Genomic DNA, 19990 nt, shown 5'->3' on the forward strand with positions numbered 1-19990 from the left:
ACTCCCTTGGAAACGCCAGATTTCATTACTTTTCCAGGCTAACGAAAAAATTGAATCCCTTCCTGTAACATCCTAGGTCAGGCTCGCTGACTTTGTCAATCCGAAGAAACCCACACTCATTACCATTTGAACATGCAGAGCACACATTGTGACGATTCATATTAAAAATTGGAGAAGATACGAAGAGGGAGAGAGAGAGAGACGAGTTTGGGTCAAGAAGGTTTAGTAGATCTACGTAGTTTGATAATATAAGACGTGTCATAACAGTGAGAGGAAGCGTAAATCCTGGCCAGGTAGAAATTTACAAACAGATAATACAAAGACTTCACTCTGAATCTTTTTTATTCATTTTTAAACATTGCCACCGTCGATAAGAAGGGAAGGGGTTGACTAATTACCGAAACCACGCACTAACATGACGGCTTAACGCAACTCAGAGCCGTGGACCACGATTCATATAGAAACAGGCATCACACGATGCAACCAAGAAAAAATAAATACGATAAGAAAGAAAATAGATTTTATGAACAGCTTCATAACGATATAACAAAAAGGTAGAAGCCTTACCGTCAGCGGTGACTCCGGCATGCAAGCAATGAATTTAGTTTAAAAGTACCCAGTAAACATGAGCCGGTTAAAATGTGGTTGAAGAAACGTTAAGGTCGTATAATTATGGTATAGGTAGAAAATATTACCGTGTTCGATATACGGTAATTTTTCAGTAAAATATTAATCGTTGTCTCTCCACAAATATTATACGATTTTCATTACACGTACATTTAAACAACGGTTTCTAGACTAATAATCAACGTTTTGTTTACTAGTTCAATTGCTAATTTAAATTCGTTAAAAACCGGTATATTTGTAGATATTAAAATACAAATTTTCTACGTTTCATCGTCAACGTTTTGTTGTGGTAAGCGAGATTCGTAGTATAAACGTGTGGTAAAACCGTTTATATTTCTAGTCTTATGAACAGTTAATATACATGTTTTATTCCTTCACCGGTAACACAAGCTTAACGTTTCATTCACTGCTTTTCTACAACATTTAAACAACGGTTTCTAGACTAATAATCAACGTTTTGTTTACTAGCTCAATTGTCAATTTAAATTCGTTAAAAATCGGTATATTTGTAGGTATTAAAATACAAAATTTCTGCGTTCCATCATCAACGTTTTATTGTGGTAAGCGAGATCCGTAGTATAAGCGTGTGGTAAAATCCATTATATTTCTAGTCTCATGAACAGCTAATATACATATTTTATTCCTTCACCAGTAACACAAGTTTAACGTTTCGTATAGTTACCATACCTTGCCAATATGTTCTCATTAATTGTTTAATAATTAAGTCAATACACTTTTGATCTACTGATCACATGTAATACGTGAAAATTACGTCGTACATAGACTTGTCATATCGATACACAGAATTATATACCTACTCGGGCCGAAACGTAAACAAGATTTGTTTCGTACCTTTCTGACCTTCATATCCAAGAATACTACCCTTTTCAACATAGTGAGGGCAGGAATCAACTTTTACATCATTTACTTACATATTGCGATGTTTGAATTTGGAACTATAATCATTATATTCAAGTTTTTCTCATGTTAGCAGTGACTAAAATTCAACGTTTTGTTATCCTCCTCAGCACGTTCTTCTGATTACCTTAAATTTTGTAAACAACTGGTCATTCGATTTCCAATCTTTTTTTTCATTCGATAAACTAGTAAGTATCATCAAAAATATGAAAAAATTCAGGTGACATAACACTAGAAGTGATAATTTTATTCTACGTAATATTGTAAAGTAGAACAATATGTTACCTCCATTTTTTCAAATTCTTTTCCTTGTGTTATTGTTAATTCCCCAACATAGGAAAAAAAGTTGAAAAATCGATGAACAGATTTTTTTACAAAGGTCACCAAGAAATTACGTAGTTGAGCATATAAGTGCATCCCTTCGCGGCGTCTTTATTATTTGTAAAACATACGTTTTCCTATACCATAATGTATATATTGGAATAACCCATGCTAGGAAAGCGAGTGGCCGTAGATGAAGCTCGTGTACCATGGATGTTACATATACGTATAATGAGCGCATGTGTCAAACGACAAGCGGTCGCGAAGAATCGAGAATGTCCTAGCGTGAAATACTCGCGCCTCTTCTTCTGCCTCTGATTGGCTCGCTAGGTCAGCGTGTTGTAACTCGTACGGTTCCTGCACGCTGAGAGCCGAGGACGACGCGCCAGAATGCCCCCCCACCACCGTTCGCGAAGGCTCTCAGCTCACGCGATCAGTGAATCAGTCTAATTTGACCAACTTCCGAGGTCAGTGCACGTCCGTGTTTATGTGAGCCTTCGATATAACTGATCTATGCAATGTAGGTATTTGTAAAAGACTGTGTATATATTACATCCCAGTCAAGTTTCACGGATTAGCAGTGATATCAGGAAAGTTAATACTCCAACTGCGGTCCAATATTGGTTAAAACTTGCGTACTGCGTACCTAGAAGACGCCCTCTATAGCATCTGTGTTCTGTGTTGAAATAATGTGCCAATACTTTTTATTATTTTACTTTGTCAGGATTGTGATTTTTTACCTAGTCCCGAGATGAAAGTTAACAATTTTCCTCGTTAGGGTATAATCATTGTATGATTATTTTGTTTCATGTTTTATTTGTTATCAAACCTCTTGTATCGGATATAAGTTTTTGTTTGTTCATGTTTACTTAATTTTACTATTTGCTATACTTCTATACTCTTGTGAGTACATCTATACAATTGAGGTATGCGTATATGTAAAAGACTGTATGTTTATTTATACATCCCAGTCAACATTCACACAGTTACATCGTTGGCATAATAAAATGTCCGCATCAACGATACAGACAAACTGGTATATAAAAAACTACTGTTATGTTTCAGATACATTGTTAAAGCGGATATTTCGATACGTGTGCAATGTAACTATTGTCATTGTTGCCTTGGATGAAAGTACCTTATAATAAATATATATCATGTTTCGCAAAGGTGTGTGCTTTATCTCATTTAGTTGTCCTGTATTTCTCATAAGAATACATAGGTGTGGATGTAAAATAATTAATATCATTTAATTGGTGCAAGTTACCATTACTGAAATAGCTAAGAATGTGAGCGTTGCTGTATCATCTAACCCCTGAGATAAGTCCATATTGACCATACAAGAAGCTTTTAACAGCTTGTGCATTAATATAGTACATGAAAAATTATACCGAAAACATATTCTCAAGTTGGTTGTTACACGTTTATCGGAACCGCGTGATATTTGATTAAGTGTATTCAATTAAACGTATAATAATTGTTTACGGATATCGTTTTTACGTTAAATCAACACACATTAAGTACGTGTATTATTATAAAAAAAATTTTCCAATGAACACGCTTATTAAACGTGTTTGAACCACGAAAAATGGTGGCTATAACAGGTATATATTAAACGTCTACGATAACATTTAAATTGCGTTCTTTCATACTTGTTTCATTACGTTTCCGAAAACCGTAATTTCGACGTTTACTTCAACCGTGGGAATATCCGGATCATAATCACTAACAGAAAACGTTGATGAGCGCAGTCGAAAAAACCTGTATCAGGGCGGACATTTTTCACAAGAAAAAACGTATGTGCTTAACGATTATTCAACTATATACAACGTTATTTTTCGACGAATTTCTTACGATTTATTTACCAGCAATGTTTATTGGGTAACTCAACGGCTAACAACAAATGAAAGATAAAAATGAAGGAACGAAGCTAACGGTAGTATAAACGATGGTGAAGATATTAGACAACGGTAGCGATGAACGGATGACAAAGATAGCGGAGAAGAAAAAAAAAATGTGACACCGAAGGAAATTAACGATAGCGAAGTAATATTAAAGCTATTTCCTGGTGGGTCGAACGTAGAATAGACGGCGCGCGGCGGTCACAGTTCGGCTCACCGATCCCGCCACTGTGATCGGGTGATCCTTCTTCCTTTGATTGGTTGTTTATTTCCCACAATAATTGGGTCATCCCTTTCGTGGCGAATATCGGTGCTAGGTGCGTTACACGTCTTCGACAATTACCGATAGATGACACGTAGTGTCCTGCCCGTGATTTCGCTGTTGACACCAACTCATACAAATTTACGATAGCTGCATCCTACTGTCCAGGATACCTATCTTTGGGGACCCTCTGACAAAGGCATGTAGGTACGTAGGATGCCTCCCGGTCAAAGTTACCGAATGGAAGGCGCCGACTTACAGTAACAACGTGTTCGCTTCCACCGATTTCGTCGTATGGGCAGTGGCCAGCTGCCCACGATCTATCAGGGAGACCATGCAGTCACACGATGTTTTAATGCAACTTAGAGTCGTTGATTATGGCTCCGTTGATTATGGTCCTTACCGACCGGTACGTAGAATCGGTCCTCGGAGCGATGGCTCAACGCTAGAGCGTTCTCTTAAATATAGATCTTATAGGTCGGTTAGGCGCCTGGCCGGGAAGTCCAGGAACGGGAGGCTGCGGTCTGCCCTTTACGCCGTCCTTACGGCATCCGGGAAAGTGGGCGGCTGGTTTCTTCAGGAGGAATGGTCACTCGGCTGTCGGGAGGATTTCATATCCTTGTACGCCGGCAGTCGTAGTGATACGAGAGTTTCTGGCAACCAGTGTTACATCGGATCGTCGCTAACGAAGGTCTTTTGGAGCCGAAAACGGTAGTCATCGGTAGTTGTTGATTCCTCGGTGGTCGGGATCGTCGTCCTAGTACCTTGTTCGCTTGCGCCGGAGCGTGAAATTATAGAATTTACAAAGAAAGAATTAATTACTACTAGTTATTTCCTATTTTGTATCAAATTCCGTTGGAGTGCCCCACCAGGGATGCGTTTTCGGAGGTTTCCTTTAGTTTAGTGTCCTTGTGATAGGAGGGGGGGGGGGGGGGGGGGGGGGGGCAGGGGCTCTAAAACGCCCCTTTACAATATATGTATATTTGTATGGTAATTAGATTATTTTATGAACTTCCAAAAGAGTTAAAAGCATTAGGAGAGGGATCTTAAAAATATTAAATCGAACAATTGATTTCAAACAATGTATAAATTTATTCCTTTCTGTCGGCTTGATTTTCAGTTTTATTTAAATTTTAGTTAATTACCAAGAAAGGAAGTATTCTAGTGCAAGCTGCAAAATGCAAAATGTAGCATGAGTTTTTTGCTATTTTCTACTTTAGCGTTGTGTTCTTTACTTTATGCTTTTTATGTTTTCATATTTCATGTTCATATTTCATATTCATAACTACATACAAGGTCGTCAAATTTGATAGATTTCAAAAAATTTCTAGCTGTATATCATATATATATATTGTCCATCCTTGCGCACACGTAATAATTTTTACCTCTGCAGGATTTCTATATGCACTATATTAAAGAACATTTAAGTGGATTGTGTTTGTAATTTTTTTGATGGTCTTAATAAATTAATAAATAGTTTGCGTAGCGTTGTGAGTGCCGGTTATTTCTCTCCCAACCTGAACCCTTCCCTGTCCACACTACCAAGCTATCTAGTGCAAATGGGTACGGCCGAGATTTGACGAAGCTGACGATCGAGAGGTCTGTTGACTACGCCAAGCCACTAACAAAATTTCGTGATATGTTTTCTAGAAATAAGTTTTAAAACTTTTATCGCGGGTCGTCAAATTATTGTGAACATGGTAAGCGTTTGGTGAACTTCGTTGGGCTAGTCAGGGACATTAAAAATCCGGCGTCACAAAGTATAGCTCCAATTGTCAGTAGAAAAAAGAATTAAGCCGTGGAGTGTTGTTCAAAGAACTGCGCAACTAACACCGACGAAATAATAAACATTTTTTCGAAGATTCGCGGAGACAACATGTTTTTTTAATTTGAAACAGTACATCTATTAGCATCAATCAGACGTCAATATGTAGTCAAATATGCGTTTAAGATATTCGGTGATACTTGATTTTTTATGTTCTCTTCTTCTATCGTTGACCTCAGAAATAGCGTTTTACCAGAATAATCAAAATGCCCGGATACCTCTATGTCCATAATAGAGTATTATAAGTAATCTATATTTACAAGAATTTTCACCTTTTCTCCACCTCTGCTCTACTCTGTTCTCTAATAGCATATATTCAAAAATATTCGTACATAACTTCGGAATTCTTTCAAAAGGATTACGAGGGCTATGAGGTCGGCAGGAGTGGAAGACAAGACATCATGATCGATTCTCTCGCACCACTTGTAGCAGTTTAACTCCCCTTCGACCCGTCCCCTCTCCTTTCCGGTTAGAAATATAGGGTGAACAATCAATGCGTTCCCCCCTCCCCCCACACCATCTACAATAATCGTGTATCGATCGCAGGTTCTGACTCTATACCTCTCTCTCCCTCTTCATTGTCATAAGCACCGTCTCGTCAACGAATTGTATTATTTGGAGTGTTCCTCCTTCTGGTATTTCCATCCTCATCTCCATCACTTGTCCCACTTTCCCCCATCAACGCGTTTACAAGCCGAGCGTAAGTGAGGTTTGAAAGGCCAACCGGACTATTTCGAGAATCAAAGAAACTTCCTAGTTATCATTTCACTTATTCGGGAATTTACAGTATAGCTCGTTGTTGAATGTATCTATTTTCTTGCAACTTGTTTGTATACGTATCCATACGTATAAAATTATATGAGCGTAAATCAATTGCTTAGATCATCCCAATCATTCTATGATTCCTAATATTCTATTTAGTAAATTTCTTGCCATAAGTCGACCAAGTTAGGACCTGACTATTTTTGATACGATTGAAACTTTCTCGGTGATACTGAAATACCTCTAAAACTGCGTTTTTTATATTCCGCTAGTTCTGAGTTAGAGATATTTAAAGCTTTCTATATCTTCATCATATCGTTCTAGATTTTCAAAACATTTTTAAAACTTATATTTTTGTTTTAGTTACAATTCAACATCGGTTGTATGGCGGATTTATTTTTTCTTCTCTCCTGTTTTCAGTACTTCGGTAATTTTAAATGTACGAGACTCAATGTTCACGATATCCATCTTTTTCAAATTGATCAGGAATGTATTAAAATCGTGTAGGAGGTAAGAACAATTATTTTAGACAATTTTATATTCTGATTATATTTTTGAACGAATGGAGATGATTCGTAACTTCATGATTCGACGGATCTTAGAAAGCTCCATACAAAAAACGAATTTTTCAAAAATTCTTCGAGTATTGCAAAAGTCGTGGTACTATGAAACGCTCAGAATACTCATGATTCATATCTTTAAAATAGTTGTAAAAGTCAGAAATGCAGACATTGAGTATTGAAAGTGTTGACGTCATCTGAAAAAAATGTCAACTAAATTTAAACGGGTGATGTCAAATACTGTTCTATTTGCTTCTACCTGAAAGTTTAATTTACCAAAACACAATACTAACGCCATGTTATTAATTTTTCTTACAGACTCGGCATGCGTTTGATGAAAGATGTATCCACGCACGAGCAGGTGACGTGATTTTATGTGAAGAGTGTCCCTATCAAATTTTAAGCAAGAAGGAACTGTTTTGTGACCTGAATTAATAGAACGACAGCCGAAAACGACCCACTTTCCGTACTACTATCACACCCCCATCATCGACTCCACGTCAACCCATCCGAGATGTTGCCTACAAACGTGATGTCGTTTATGAAGAAGGTAAGCCACTATTAAACATTTAAATTAAAGATGGAAAGAAGTTACTGCTACATTTTAAATTTTCTTTCTTAGTCGAAGAAGTGACAAATCTGTAAAAGTACTTTTATACATCCGTTCAATTTTTTTTTTGTGTCCACCGTTTAACCCACATATTGATCTGTTCTTGAAACGAAGGCAGGGGGATGTGTAGATGAGGCAGCTTTTGCGACGAAATCTTATCGCTCGGCAGTCAGTTCTGTCTGAAATATTTGAATGAGAGGCAGAAATTGTACATTCCGGAAGCGGTTATATCTAATTTTGGCATGACTGTAGCTTGAATAAGCCAATTCAAACGAATTATGAATTCAGTATAAGCAACGGAAATTGCGGGCTTATTTATTTTTTTATGTACATTTTACATAAGTCTTCCTTACTTTGACTTACATTTCTTTTCAAGAGATAGAGTTTTATTCCTTTCCGTTATGTAAATAAAAAATTCACTAAAGCCTTTTTCCGATACGCAAATATTATTGTACGGACTTTTAGGAATGATTTGTGACACTGCAAATTCTGTCTTGTATGACAAGTGAGGTCGTCACGCTGAGAGAATTTATCACCTGGAGTGTCGTTGTAGAATTTCTCGAGAAAGGGAAATTATACGTATAGCAATGGACTTTTCATAATTTTTTGTGTTCGAACGTCTTTTTTTTTGTTTCTTTTCTCATTTTAGTAAAGCCTTGACATTTAAGTTCATGAGAGGATAATTAAAAGACAATTTCCAAAATAGAAACAATTTTCCGATTATATTGATATTTTTCACCTCAGTGAAAAACGTTCTACGTCCGACCGAGCGTGACATCAACGTTATTTGAAAAGGAATTGAGCCATCAAAATGGAGAGTTTCTTAAAATCATACAGGAAAATATTTTGTTGTTCTATGATATTCAACTTTAAATTGTTCGTAGAAGGTCATCATCGATAGTTTTCGTGTCTGGAGATTTGCTTCTGACCTTTCAAGTAAAGTATCTCTCACTCATTATTGCCATTAAATTAGGATTCATAATCACAAGTTTGAAGGGTAGTAAATTTTTCAAATTCATTTCCAAGTAAAATACAAATTCCCTACATGTTTTTAAAATTTGTTCTAGAACGAAAAGAATTGGTGAAATACTGCAAAGTTTGAAAATTTCGTAATAGAATAACAGTTGGATATTAAAATAAAAGGGAAAAACGGGTAAAATTCAACTAGCCTTGGGTCGGACGAATAACCCAATAAAAGTATAATTTAATTCTAAGATCAGCAGAGTCAGATATTTACATTGTGAAATGTGCATGAAAAAAATAAATGAGGGGTTGAAAACGACTTGTCCTGGTGGATCATATTAGGTTGCCTTAACAATTGACAAATGATATACTTAAAATAAAATTATGACGGGAATCATATCTAAGTATTTGAATTTTAAATTTTGACGCAGTCCCTCCCGGTCCGCTACGAGCGCCTTTATGATAACTACAGCACGCTCTAATTTGGGAGAATTGGAGCAAGTAAACGGCAAGGAATAATGAAGGCATTTGCTATCTTAAGAGGATTTTGTGTCAGAGATTCACCTGGATGACACATAGAGGTTATTTTTAACACACAGATAATGAAAAGCGTCTGTGTAGCGTCAGTATTATATTTACATTCGGGCATTCAAAAAGGACGCTATTCGCACAAGACGTGTTTTTCTCTGCGTTATTCTGCAAGTTTGATTATAATAATATTTTTCAATATTTGGTAGCAGTGTCTAATTTAATTTTCTGCGTGAGTGAAAAAGTAGTGTATAGTAATAAAAAAAAGGATAAGAAAGTACTTCCCGAAAGAAATGGAAAATATTAAGAAGACGATCGTCGAACCGCCATGAATTAGAGGCCTCAGATAATTTGAATGTTAGTACCACTGAAAGAAACTGAAACAGTTCAAAGATCTATATGATGTTGGAGTAAACGATTCTTTTGGGTCTTGCACGATGAAATATATTACTATTTTTTCTGCTTTTCCAAATTTTGTCGATTGTAAAAAATGTAAATCAGTAGTGAAATTTTCTGAAAGTGGCAAGCGAGACTTGGGATTTTAAATAGTAGTATCCTGTGAAAATTGTAAACAAACAAAATTATTAAGTTACCTACTTATTCGTAATTACTTTGAAATTCAATGCAGAATTGTAATTATCATGAGGTTGCTGGCAGTTCGTGTTTGGTGTTTTTATGGAACTGTTCTGACGCATCTTTCACTCTTATTATAATAAAGTTGTTTGAAACATTTCCATTGTAACTGATACTATTTGCAAGAAAAGCATTTCAAATGCTGCAAAATGAGAAAAAGTAATTTGTACCAAAAAAGGACATAAAAATGGAATTACAGTATCAGGTAACGTCACGTGGAGGAGCAAAGGTTTCTTGTTGTTGTACGGTTTAGTTGCTCCAATTGTCTATAATACCAGTGAAATTTCCAATTATTTTGTGTAATCTAAGTATTGTAAAGCATGCGAATATTAGAGTTAAAAAAAAGATACCGCAGAATATGCTGAGTGAGTAAAAAATCATGCCAATGAATACAATGTGAATCACGAAGGATCGGGTGAAAAGATGGAGGTGGACGCAGTTATTGAGATGTTCAGCGCTCTCAAACTCACTTGACGTTAAATACGCAAATTACATTGGCGACAGCAACTCGAAAACATTCAACGGAATTTTAGATGCTAATCATTAAGAAAACTCCACAGTTCTTAAGAAAGAATACATTGATCATGAGTAAAAACGAATAGAAACCCGTTTACGTAATATGAAAAAAAGTAAAAGGCCTCCGTGGAAAGAGCAAATTAAGTGGGAAGCTAATAGATGCACTGACCATTAATTACAGATTAGTTACTCAAAGAAATGGTGATCCCTCCAGAAAGCACCTTTGGTGCAAAAACCTTTCGTCAAGTACATTAAAAATAAGATATCCCGTAAAAATATCTTCTCTGATCGAAAATGTATGCATACAATCACCTAATTACTTACTAATTTAATTTTTTAAGGATTTTCATCGAAGTATGAGTTATTTCGTTTTTAATTCATACTTAATCATCATTTTAATTCAGATTTGTTTAGAGTTAGTTTGATTCCATTAACAGCCGTGTGATTCCAAAGAGATATGGAAGCTAAGGGTTAAGATTCAATCGTGCTTTCATTGTGAATTGACAGACATGCACTTGTAGTATGTGAATTGATTCTTTTTTTTCTCTGTGAGACGATTACATGCATACATTTTTGATCACAGAAGATATTTTTGTTGGTAATGACCAGATTTTGTATGTACTTGGCGAAAGATTTTTCACTAAAGATGCTTCTTGGAGGGGTATCATTATTTTTTGTACTAAAGAGTTATTTGTTACTTGTTCTTATTTTTACGTGTAAACTACTTTTGGTACACATTGGTAACTTAGAAATGCAGAGAATTGTTTTGGAACAAAATCACAGTTACTTTAAAACGATTTCATCGCAGCATCCAGTTAGTTCGAAGGTGCCATACATTGTCAAACCAAGTTTACTCGATTATATGAGTATAAACTTATGCTTTGTAAGACAAGTAGCTCTACGTCTAGCCTCACTGAGGGCTCCACAGTTCATGAAACCAATTAAAAGAAGTCTAATAATTATGACCAGTTTATATATTTTTACTTAGTTCTGAACCTATGAATATGAAAATCATGAACATCACTTTCATTCATTATATTATACGCATTGAATCAGTATCCAGAAACTAACATTAGCACTCTGACCAGTGACATTGTTTATATTGTATCGAAACAGTACTTTTCTTGAAATTTATAAATTTGTCCTGAGATTTATATTACTGATTTCTCTTATTTGCAGCTTCATAAGTCTTGTATCCCGGAAGATCAATTATAATTGGCAAGGTGTACGTTGTTAGTTCGAATTTATCCACCTAACTATGCTCGATACACTGAGCACTCAGTGCTATGTATATCGCTTCATATACTTGAAATTTGAATCGATCGAGCTTATGTGCAAAGTTTCAAGGTACCCAACTTTCCATGATTATTCAAATTTTATCATGGAATCTCTATATCAATACCGAATTGAGTTTTTAAATAAAGTTTATCGACTGGAATTGTAAGTAAATCTCGTTTCTGAACAGACACTGTGAAATAAAAAATTAGATCAACAAATGTCACGTAGCTCAAAACTTGATCGTTGAAAGTTACCTACGCAACATCAAGAGTAAACATGCAAGAATTATCTTCAATCTTGTGAGTTTCACTTTAAAGTGACCAACATTTGATAGCACGGAAATCAACACACACGATACTTTGCTGTTAAATTGGTATCACTATGATTTTGCTGAAAGACTCGACTTTAAATTTTAATGTGTAAAAGTTTCAAATCTTCCTAAAGCGATATTATGAAACTGCTTTTGATGGAACTTGAAGTTCTACAAAGAAATTAATGGACAGATTCGGCGGCGATGGTCAAAGGGGTGACTCGCTTTGAAGTCATTAACGATTCTCAAGTGATTCCCTGGCGATGTCCAATATACAAAAATAGTTCAAATTCCACTATTCTTCCAATATTTCCCAAATGCTTGAAGATGTTTAGCATATTACAGATCTCCAAGTAATTTCCGATGTTAAAGTACATCTTGAATCCCAGTGATTCTCAGTGATTTTTCACTAATTATTCAAGTAAAATGGTCCCTCGATGCTAATGTTTGATCCTGCGTTTGGTCATTTATATTTGAAACACTAGCTATCAATGCGCGTGTCACACCAAATCTGCTTCAGTCAAAGATTTTACTGTCTAATAAACAGAAAAAATAGTTACATGTTCATGAAAGACAGAAAAGAAAATTACGTAACACATAGCACTATACATGTCATACATGTTTTTACTCAAAGTTATGTTTCGAAGAATATATATCAAGCCATGAATAGTATTCAAGTAATTATTTGTCGACCTTATAGCTTGCATTGTGCAGCATAAAAATTTCTAATACCCCTGGTGATCAATAAAAGAAAAAAAACCAAACACGAACAGACGTGGGACTAGTTCGCACAGAATACAACGCAATCAACTTTTCAAGGTACCAAGGCCGTAAAGGGAGACACCAAGGCCGGCAAATAATTGTGCGATAAGTCATTTGTTATACAGAATGGCAAACATTGTTTGCATCATGTGTCACGCAGTTCTCGGATTGTTTACGAAATGCGTTGTACAATCAAAGTCCAGTTTTCTCTATTTTTCAACCCTTGTTCTTTGTTTTTTGCCAGTATCAGCTGACTTCTGTAGGTAACGAATCTTGGCTTCTTGGGTGAACGCACATAAGAGAGGCCTGCACCCACCTATCGAACAAGATACTCAATTGATCGTTTGTGGCATTTTGCAGAATTTATTGATTCTTGGCCTTTGTCCGTCATCGATGTTGCGACGTACCGTTTGCTACGTACTTTATGCTGTGAGCTGATTGTTGATCTACAGTGCTTGTCGAACGCAGGGACATACCTGGATGAACATCATCGTTGCTTTATCGTACCCTGCTCATACAAAGCTTGTATTTGCTAGTCAATGGGAATATCGATGGAATGGCTGATTTTGCCAGTCTTGGATGGTGATAAGCAACCTGCATATTCATTTAAAACATCAGTTATTTCAAGAAAAAATTATATTGCTACTTTCTGAGCATGCCAAATGGTATTTTATGTCGGAGGGAAGAAATTTTTTTTCGGATATTGAGTGCGCGCTCGTTACGTTTATGCTTGTAGCAGGAATAACGATCACCCACTTTGCACGTAACTCATCATTTTGCGGAAAAAGGAACAAAGAGACGCGTTCTTCATTGCTCGTGTATCCACTTTTACATCCCGGAATTACACATTTTGTACCCATTTTTCTTTTTTCGAATAAATATTTCGAAACACATAACGGTAAATTTATACTGAATAAATAATAAAATACTGGCGTAGATATTGCACTGAGTGAACTGTCGAAAGAGGTTGACGGATTGTAAATGAAGAAACAGTTGCTGCGCATGCGTACTAAGTGGGCCTCTCCCTCACTAGCGCTAGCGGCGAAAATTCACAACATCGGCTTCATTTTAGAGCACGGTTTTACAGCCGGAGTGCCCAGACCTGTGTATAAGACCGTGGTAATGACCGTTGATTCAACCCGTTCAATTTAGAAAAGTACTCAAGAAAATCCACGAAAATTTTGAAACATAAACATCTGACGGTGGTTCGGAAATTGAAAATCAAAAATGTAATAAAATCAGAAAATATCAAAATTTGTGACTATTGACGGTTGCAACTTGAAAAAATGCCTGAAATCGGTGAAATCAGTGATAGTTTTTTGCACCAGTGCGGTGCGGTGACAATTGGAGCAACTAAACCGTACAACAACGAGAAACCTTTGTTCCTCCACGTGACGTTACCTGATACTGTAATTCCATTTTTTTGTCCTTTTTTGGTACAAATTACTTTTTCTCATTTTGCAATCGTCAAGCACCGAAGAGAATTCTACGCCAAAAAAAAGTTCGGTCGACATTTTTAAACTAAATGAGAGTTTACTAGAATTGGGAACATCACCCATTGGTAAACGTAAATTACTGCAGAGGTAATATTTTAAAGACAAAATTCAAAAATTGTGAAGAACACTAGCTTTAAACGTATTTCATATTAAAGGTGAAATTAAAATGTAATCGGAAGATAAAACAACAAACAGTGAAATAATTCAAAAATGAAAGGAAGAGTACCATCGTAAAAATGACCGGTAGAAAAAAATTTAAATTTCAACAATATTTCGAAATTGGTCATTTCTCAGTGTTCATCAAAACTTCGATGTTCCAGACCGGGTCATTTCCGTAGCCAAAAAAAAAAAAAAAAAGTGTGTGTCAGCTCCGACGCACGACTGGAGTTTACTCCTTACGAACGATAATTATGATATATATAGAATAGAAAAAGAGGGTAAATGAACGCATCTTCAAAATGATGAGAGAAACAAACATATATCTGTAATTATTCAGATTATTTATGTATTTATTATACAGCATTCATACCCTGTACTTGGCAGCAGTATACAAGTTGCGGTAGCACTTCGTAATACGCAGGCACACAAAACACACGTACAAACATACGCACACAACCAACTCTCAGACCAGAGGTAGTGAACCATACAGTGAGACTACAAAGCATCGCACAAAGAGGAGACCCCGAGGATAGAATACGCTGTGTAATGTATTCCATCTCATTCTTTTGCACGTTTAATCCTACAGATAAATATGTTTGTCTCTTTCTATAACGCCTCAAGTTTTCGTGTTACACTTGATTTTACTCCTCATAAAATTTTCGTTCCGGGCCTTATAACTCAAATAGTTTCATAAGGAGTAAACTCGAAAAAACAGCAGAAGAACCCGAAGTTCCACCCCATCGTGAAGACTGGTGGAAAATTGAGCCAAGATACACTAAACCTGTGTTGTGAATTTTTATACGTCTGATCTTATTAGTCCTGTGATTGTGGGTGAAAAACTTATGTTGTGACTGAAGGAAATGATCAAAAAATACATAAACAAAAACGAATGATACTTGCCAATTTAAAAGAGGCATACCGCACCTGCATAGAAAAGTACCCCAAGTTTAACATTGGCTTTCAAAAGTTTTGTGAGCTAAGTCTGAAACACTGCGTACTCCCCGAAGTTAGGGAGATTTATTCAGTTTATGTATACGCGATCCATGGAAGTGTGAAATTATTCTTAAAAGGTGCAAGAACAGCGCAATTACCAGTAAACATGCGGCGGCCACTGACTAATTCCAAAGAATGTTTGAAACGAATGATGTGCAATCCACCAGCAGCAAATATAATCTGAAGAAGTGTATAAGTTGGCCAGGCTACGAAAATGTAGTAAAGCAATTAAAAAAACGATTCGGGGAGGAAAGGATTGGTACCGTGACGTACAGATAGTCCAGGAGAATAAAATTGAGTTCTATTCTGGAATAAAGTAGGTTGGCCAATCTTTTTATAGGTTCATTATAGACGGGCAAACATATTTCTACCTATGCCCCAAAAAGTTAGGTCCGGGTTTGTCCGTCACGATTCTTTAAACTTTTGGGACACCACATTTTGTTAAATAATGTCTTTGTTGTGGGTCGTACACGAAAAGTGTTCAAACAAAAGTTGTTCGTCTCATCATTCTCGATAAGACAAGCTGTCGTGAGGTCAATTTCCTCTATTTGTTTAGTTGCAAAATGCAAAATGCCATGTAGAAAAAAAATGACATTTCTTGTTCTGAATTTATGAATAAACAACGTGTGGCTTTGATACTCATGGTACAGGTAATTTAAAGTGTCTTCAAAATTATCGTGCAAGGTGTTTTTGGCTGTGTTATATAATTGAGCAACAATCCGCGACAAGCGAAAATCCGTATATCGTCTGCCCTTTCTTATGTGATTGGCCCACGGGTTGCCAAAAAATCATGGAGTCAGTTCGTTACTCGTACTTTCCATTAGTGAAAAAAAAACATTTTTTATACTCGAAAATCACAATTTTTGGGCGACTTGAAATTTTTTGCTTTTAAACAAATAGAGATGTCTCCGAGAATTTTCATATTATTGTGAATATTATTATGGATTGTACTTATCCTTCATTCTACGAGTAATTTGAAAAAAAAAACGCGAATATCTTGATAAGAACCGGAGATAACGGTGTTTTAGGGTTATTTTGTTCATCGTTGGTGTAATTAATATTAAGGGGGAAAAAAAATATGAGCTATCTCTCAACACCCCAAGGCATCACCGCGAATTTTTTCAGATCTCTAGGTGCGTTGTAACTAGTGAAAAAAAATTGCTCAACGTTCGTCGAGTGACGTTAGTCGGAGGAATGAAGCCGGGCGGCGTGGTGGGGGGCTCGAGGCTTCGCGCGCCTGGCTGTTTTCACCGCTTAATTAACAACTCAGTAACTCCGTTATCAATTATCGTACATTTTTTTTTCCACTATGTTTTTTTTTTCTCAACAATTCGAATCTGTAATTAGATTTTCAATATTTATAATATTTTTTCTTCTTTTGGATTTTAGTCATATTCTTAGGAAATGTTGCTATGAATAACTTTAGATATATAATATCTGTGAATTTTAAGATCAAATCAAATTAGAAAAAACTTAATTACGGTGGTGTGAGTATGTATACAGACATATATACATGTATAATGGAAAAGCGAGAGAGAGATTCCAAGCGTTATAACGGGTTAATATAACATAATAATGTAATGAATAATTTGATCATATAAAATAATATGTATACACAATTTCGAGCGAAAAAAAATATGTATGGATGATTATGGTCACATGTTCACCATTATTTTATGTATAGTAATATTGAATATAATTGACGGTCAAATCAGTTTCATTTTTCCTACCATTACCCTACGCGATGTTAATTTTTTTTTTTAATTTTGGACGAGTCCAATGTAAAGAAATATATATATACATGTGAGTAAAATACATATTTTAATGCAAAAACCCGTTATAACGCTTGGAATCTCTCTCTCGCTCTTCCATTATATATGCATATATGTATTGTGACGTCGATTTTTCCCGCTCCTCGGTCACTCGGAGAAAATGACCGAGAACTTACCGCGTGCACAATAATTTGGCGTCCACGATGTACCTTGGATCTAAAAACAATATCGCGAAGTTTTTTTGGGCGCCTGGCGTGATTAACACGCCTCGAAATCATCAATGCGCTATACCTCGGGCATATGGTCGATAGCTCGGTACCGCGGAGAGGGGCGGGGTAATTTTTGGAGAGAGAGAGACACTCGAAATACACACGCTATTTAACAAAAGAAGTAAAATAAAATCGTGTATTTCCCAATAGCGGTGATACAAAAACAAAAAAAAAATATAATCCAAAAGTCGCTTGTCGCCATTCTAAAATTAAACAGAAAACTACACGTGACCTAGTCTATTCCTAACTCTGCTGAGCTCGCGGCTCTCTAACTAAAATGTCACTCGATAATCACAAAATCTTCATACGCAATTCTGATTTTGCAAATTTGCCATTTCTTCTCCATGGCGATTATTGCTCGAAACCGAAACTAAAACTAATTACTCGACGGTGCGCCGTCGGGCTACCGAACAGACGGCGTCCTCAATCTCACCCGAGATCTCACCTGACTCGGAGCTTCGACGCTACCGCGAGCTGCCCTAAATCTAAACGAGACAACATAACTTAACCTGAAGCTTCTTTCCTACTTATCTCAACCAAACGAATCCGCAAACGTTACTATATTTCGAACGCAACCAAAACTCAATACTCAAACTTTTCGTCTCAACTGCTGCTCAACGCAACGGCAATTTCGACTATACATCACCTCAACTCGACTAAACACTATTTTAACTAAACGACAACTGACTAAGCGCAAGCACCACTAAACCTCAACTAAACACAATCTCAAAGTAACACAACTCAATTCACATTATCTTAACTAACGGGTACGGAACTAAACGCAGGCGCAACTAAACGTAACCTAAACTATACGCTATCACAGCGCATCCGAAATCAAACCTTCTCAAAATCCTCGAAAACGTTATCCGCTAATCCGAGCACTCCAATTCGGCATTTCCCGACCTCCTCGAGAGGTGACACTGAAAAACCCGATAACGCGGCTTGACCCGGTACAGCGGAATTCAGCTATACTTGATTTCAAAAACGAGAGAGACTCAACTAAAACCCGTGACTCTACTCAACTTTCTCAAGAACTCAAACCTCACTCTACTCTAACACGCGTACTCAGGCTACGGTCATCAAGCAAAATAATCGGCAAAAGAATTTCGAGTACTTTTCTACAACGCAAATCCAAAACGGCTATCCGTTACTCGGCAAGCCTTTTCGTAATTATGCTCGAAATTCAATCGCGGGGATAGAAGCAGCGCTTACCTTCTACATCCTTGCAACCCCTTTTCCATTCCCTTCGCGATTTTTGGGCGACTCCATTACTTCGCGAAACTCCCCACAACGTGACTACTTATCACGACCGCCAGAACTAGAGTGGTTTCAAAAACCTACGACCTGCTGCAACACGGATCTCGATACGCCATCCCATACGTGACGTCATACCCACAAGAATACGCAATAATCGATCCGTCATCGATTTCGTCGATCACGCAACTCGACGCGCACCTTTAATAGCATCGCTGCGCAAAACTTGAAGCTAGATCGCAATCTCGTCCTCCGCGCAGCTCCATGGCGTCTTGGCGGTGAGCGTGGTGCTCCCTCGTCGCAAGTCGGTCCGTCACAAGTTCGCTAGTCAATTGTTGGCGGGGTGAATGGGGAGAGACTGCGGCGCGCCAGCCGCCAGCGGGAATCGCGTCCACCTTAGATTCCCGCGATGCGTGGATCTGCGTCGGCTCCCCCTCCGCAGCCTCGACATCCTTCCTTTGCAATTATCGCTAGTCCGCCACTTCGCAATTTCCTCTAATCGGTGTCAACTTCTTGCCTGATGCCATTCTAGCTCGAAAAATAAAAAAAACAAGAAATCTGAAATATCTTACGCTATTCGCTAAGGTGTCCCCTCTCGTAGTGTCGGATGCGTGACTCTAGTCCTGGCGCTGTTTTGCAAAAACTTCGCGACTCAATATCGGAAATTCCTAAATTTTGGTTCCGCCCAGGGTTCAAGGAGCCTCTTGTAACGGGCATCAAAAATGCCACGTTACAGTATGTATACATACTCACATCACCGTAATTAAATTTTTTTAAATTTCATTTCATCTTAAAATTCACAGATATTATATATCTAAAGTTATTTATAGCAATATTTCCTAAGAATTTGACTAAAATCTAAAAGAAAAAAAATATTATAAGTATTAAAAATCTAATTACAGATTCGAATTGTTCAGAAAACAATAGCATAGTTCGAAAAAAAATTTTTGTACGATAATTAATACGGAGTTATTGAATTGATAAGTAAGTGGTGAGAACAGCCGGGCGCGCGAAGCCTCCAGCCCTCACCACGCTGCCCGGCTTCATTCCTCCGACTAACGTCGCTCGACGAACGTTGAGCAATTTTTTTTTTTACTAGATACAACGTACCCAACGATCTGAAAAAATTCACGCTGATGTCTTGGGGGGTTGAGAAATAGCTGATATTTTTTTTCCCCCTTAATATCAATTACACCAACAATAAACAAAATAACACTCAAATACCGTTATCTTCGGTTCTAATCAAGATATTCATGTTTTTTTTTTTTTTT

At 36.9% G+C, this 19990-nt stretch overlaps 1 protein-coding gene across 2 annotated transcripts in view; it reads left to right on the forward strand.

Moving 5' to 3' along the window:
- Positions 1-19990, forward strand: part of LOC107217405 (regulating synaptic membrane exocytosis protein 1) — a 1749170-nt gene that overhangs the window by 279563 nt on the left and 1449617 nt on the right. For both annotated transcript variants that reach the window (XM_046745888.1, XM_046745889.1), the window contains exon 2: positions 7495-7726. In XM_046745888.1, coding sequence (XP_046601844.1) covers positions 7691-7726 — 36 coding nt within the window. In that variant the 5' untranslated portion in view covers positions 7495-7690. The remainder of the gene's footprint in view (positions 1-7494; positions 7727-19990) is intronic.

This window comes from Neodiprion lecontei, chromosome 7 (assembly GCF_021901455.1).
Source record: "Neodiprion lecontei isolate iyNeoLeco1 chromosome 7, iyNeoLeco1.1, whole genome shotgun sequence".
Lineage (NCBI taxonomy): Eukaryota > Metazoa > Arthropoda > Insecta > Hymenoptera > Diprionidae > Neodiprion > Neodiprion lecontei.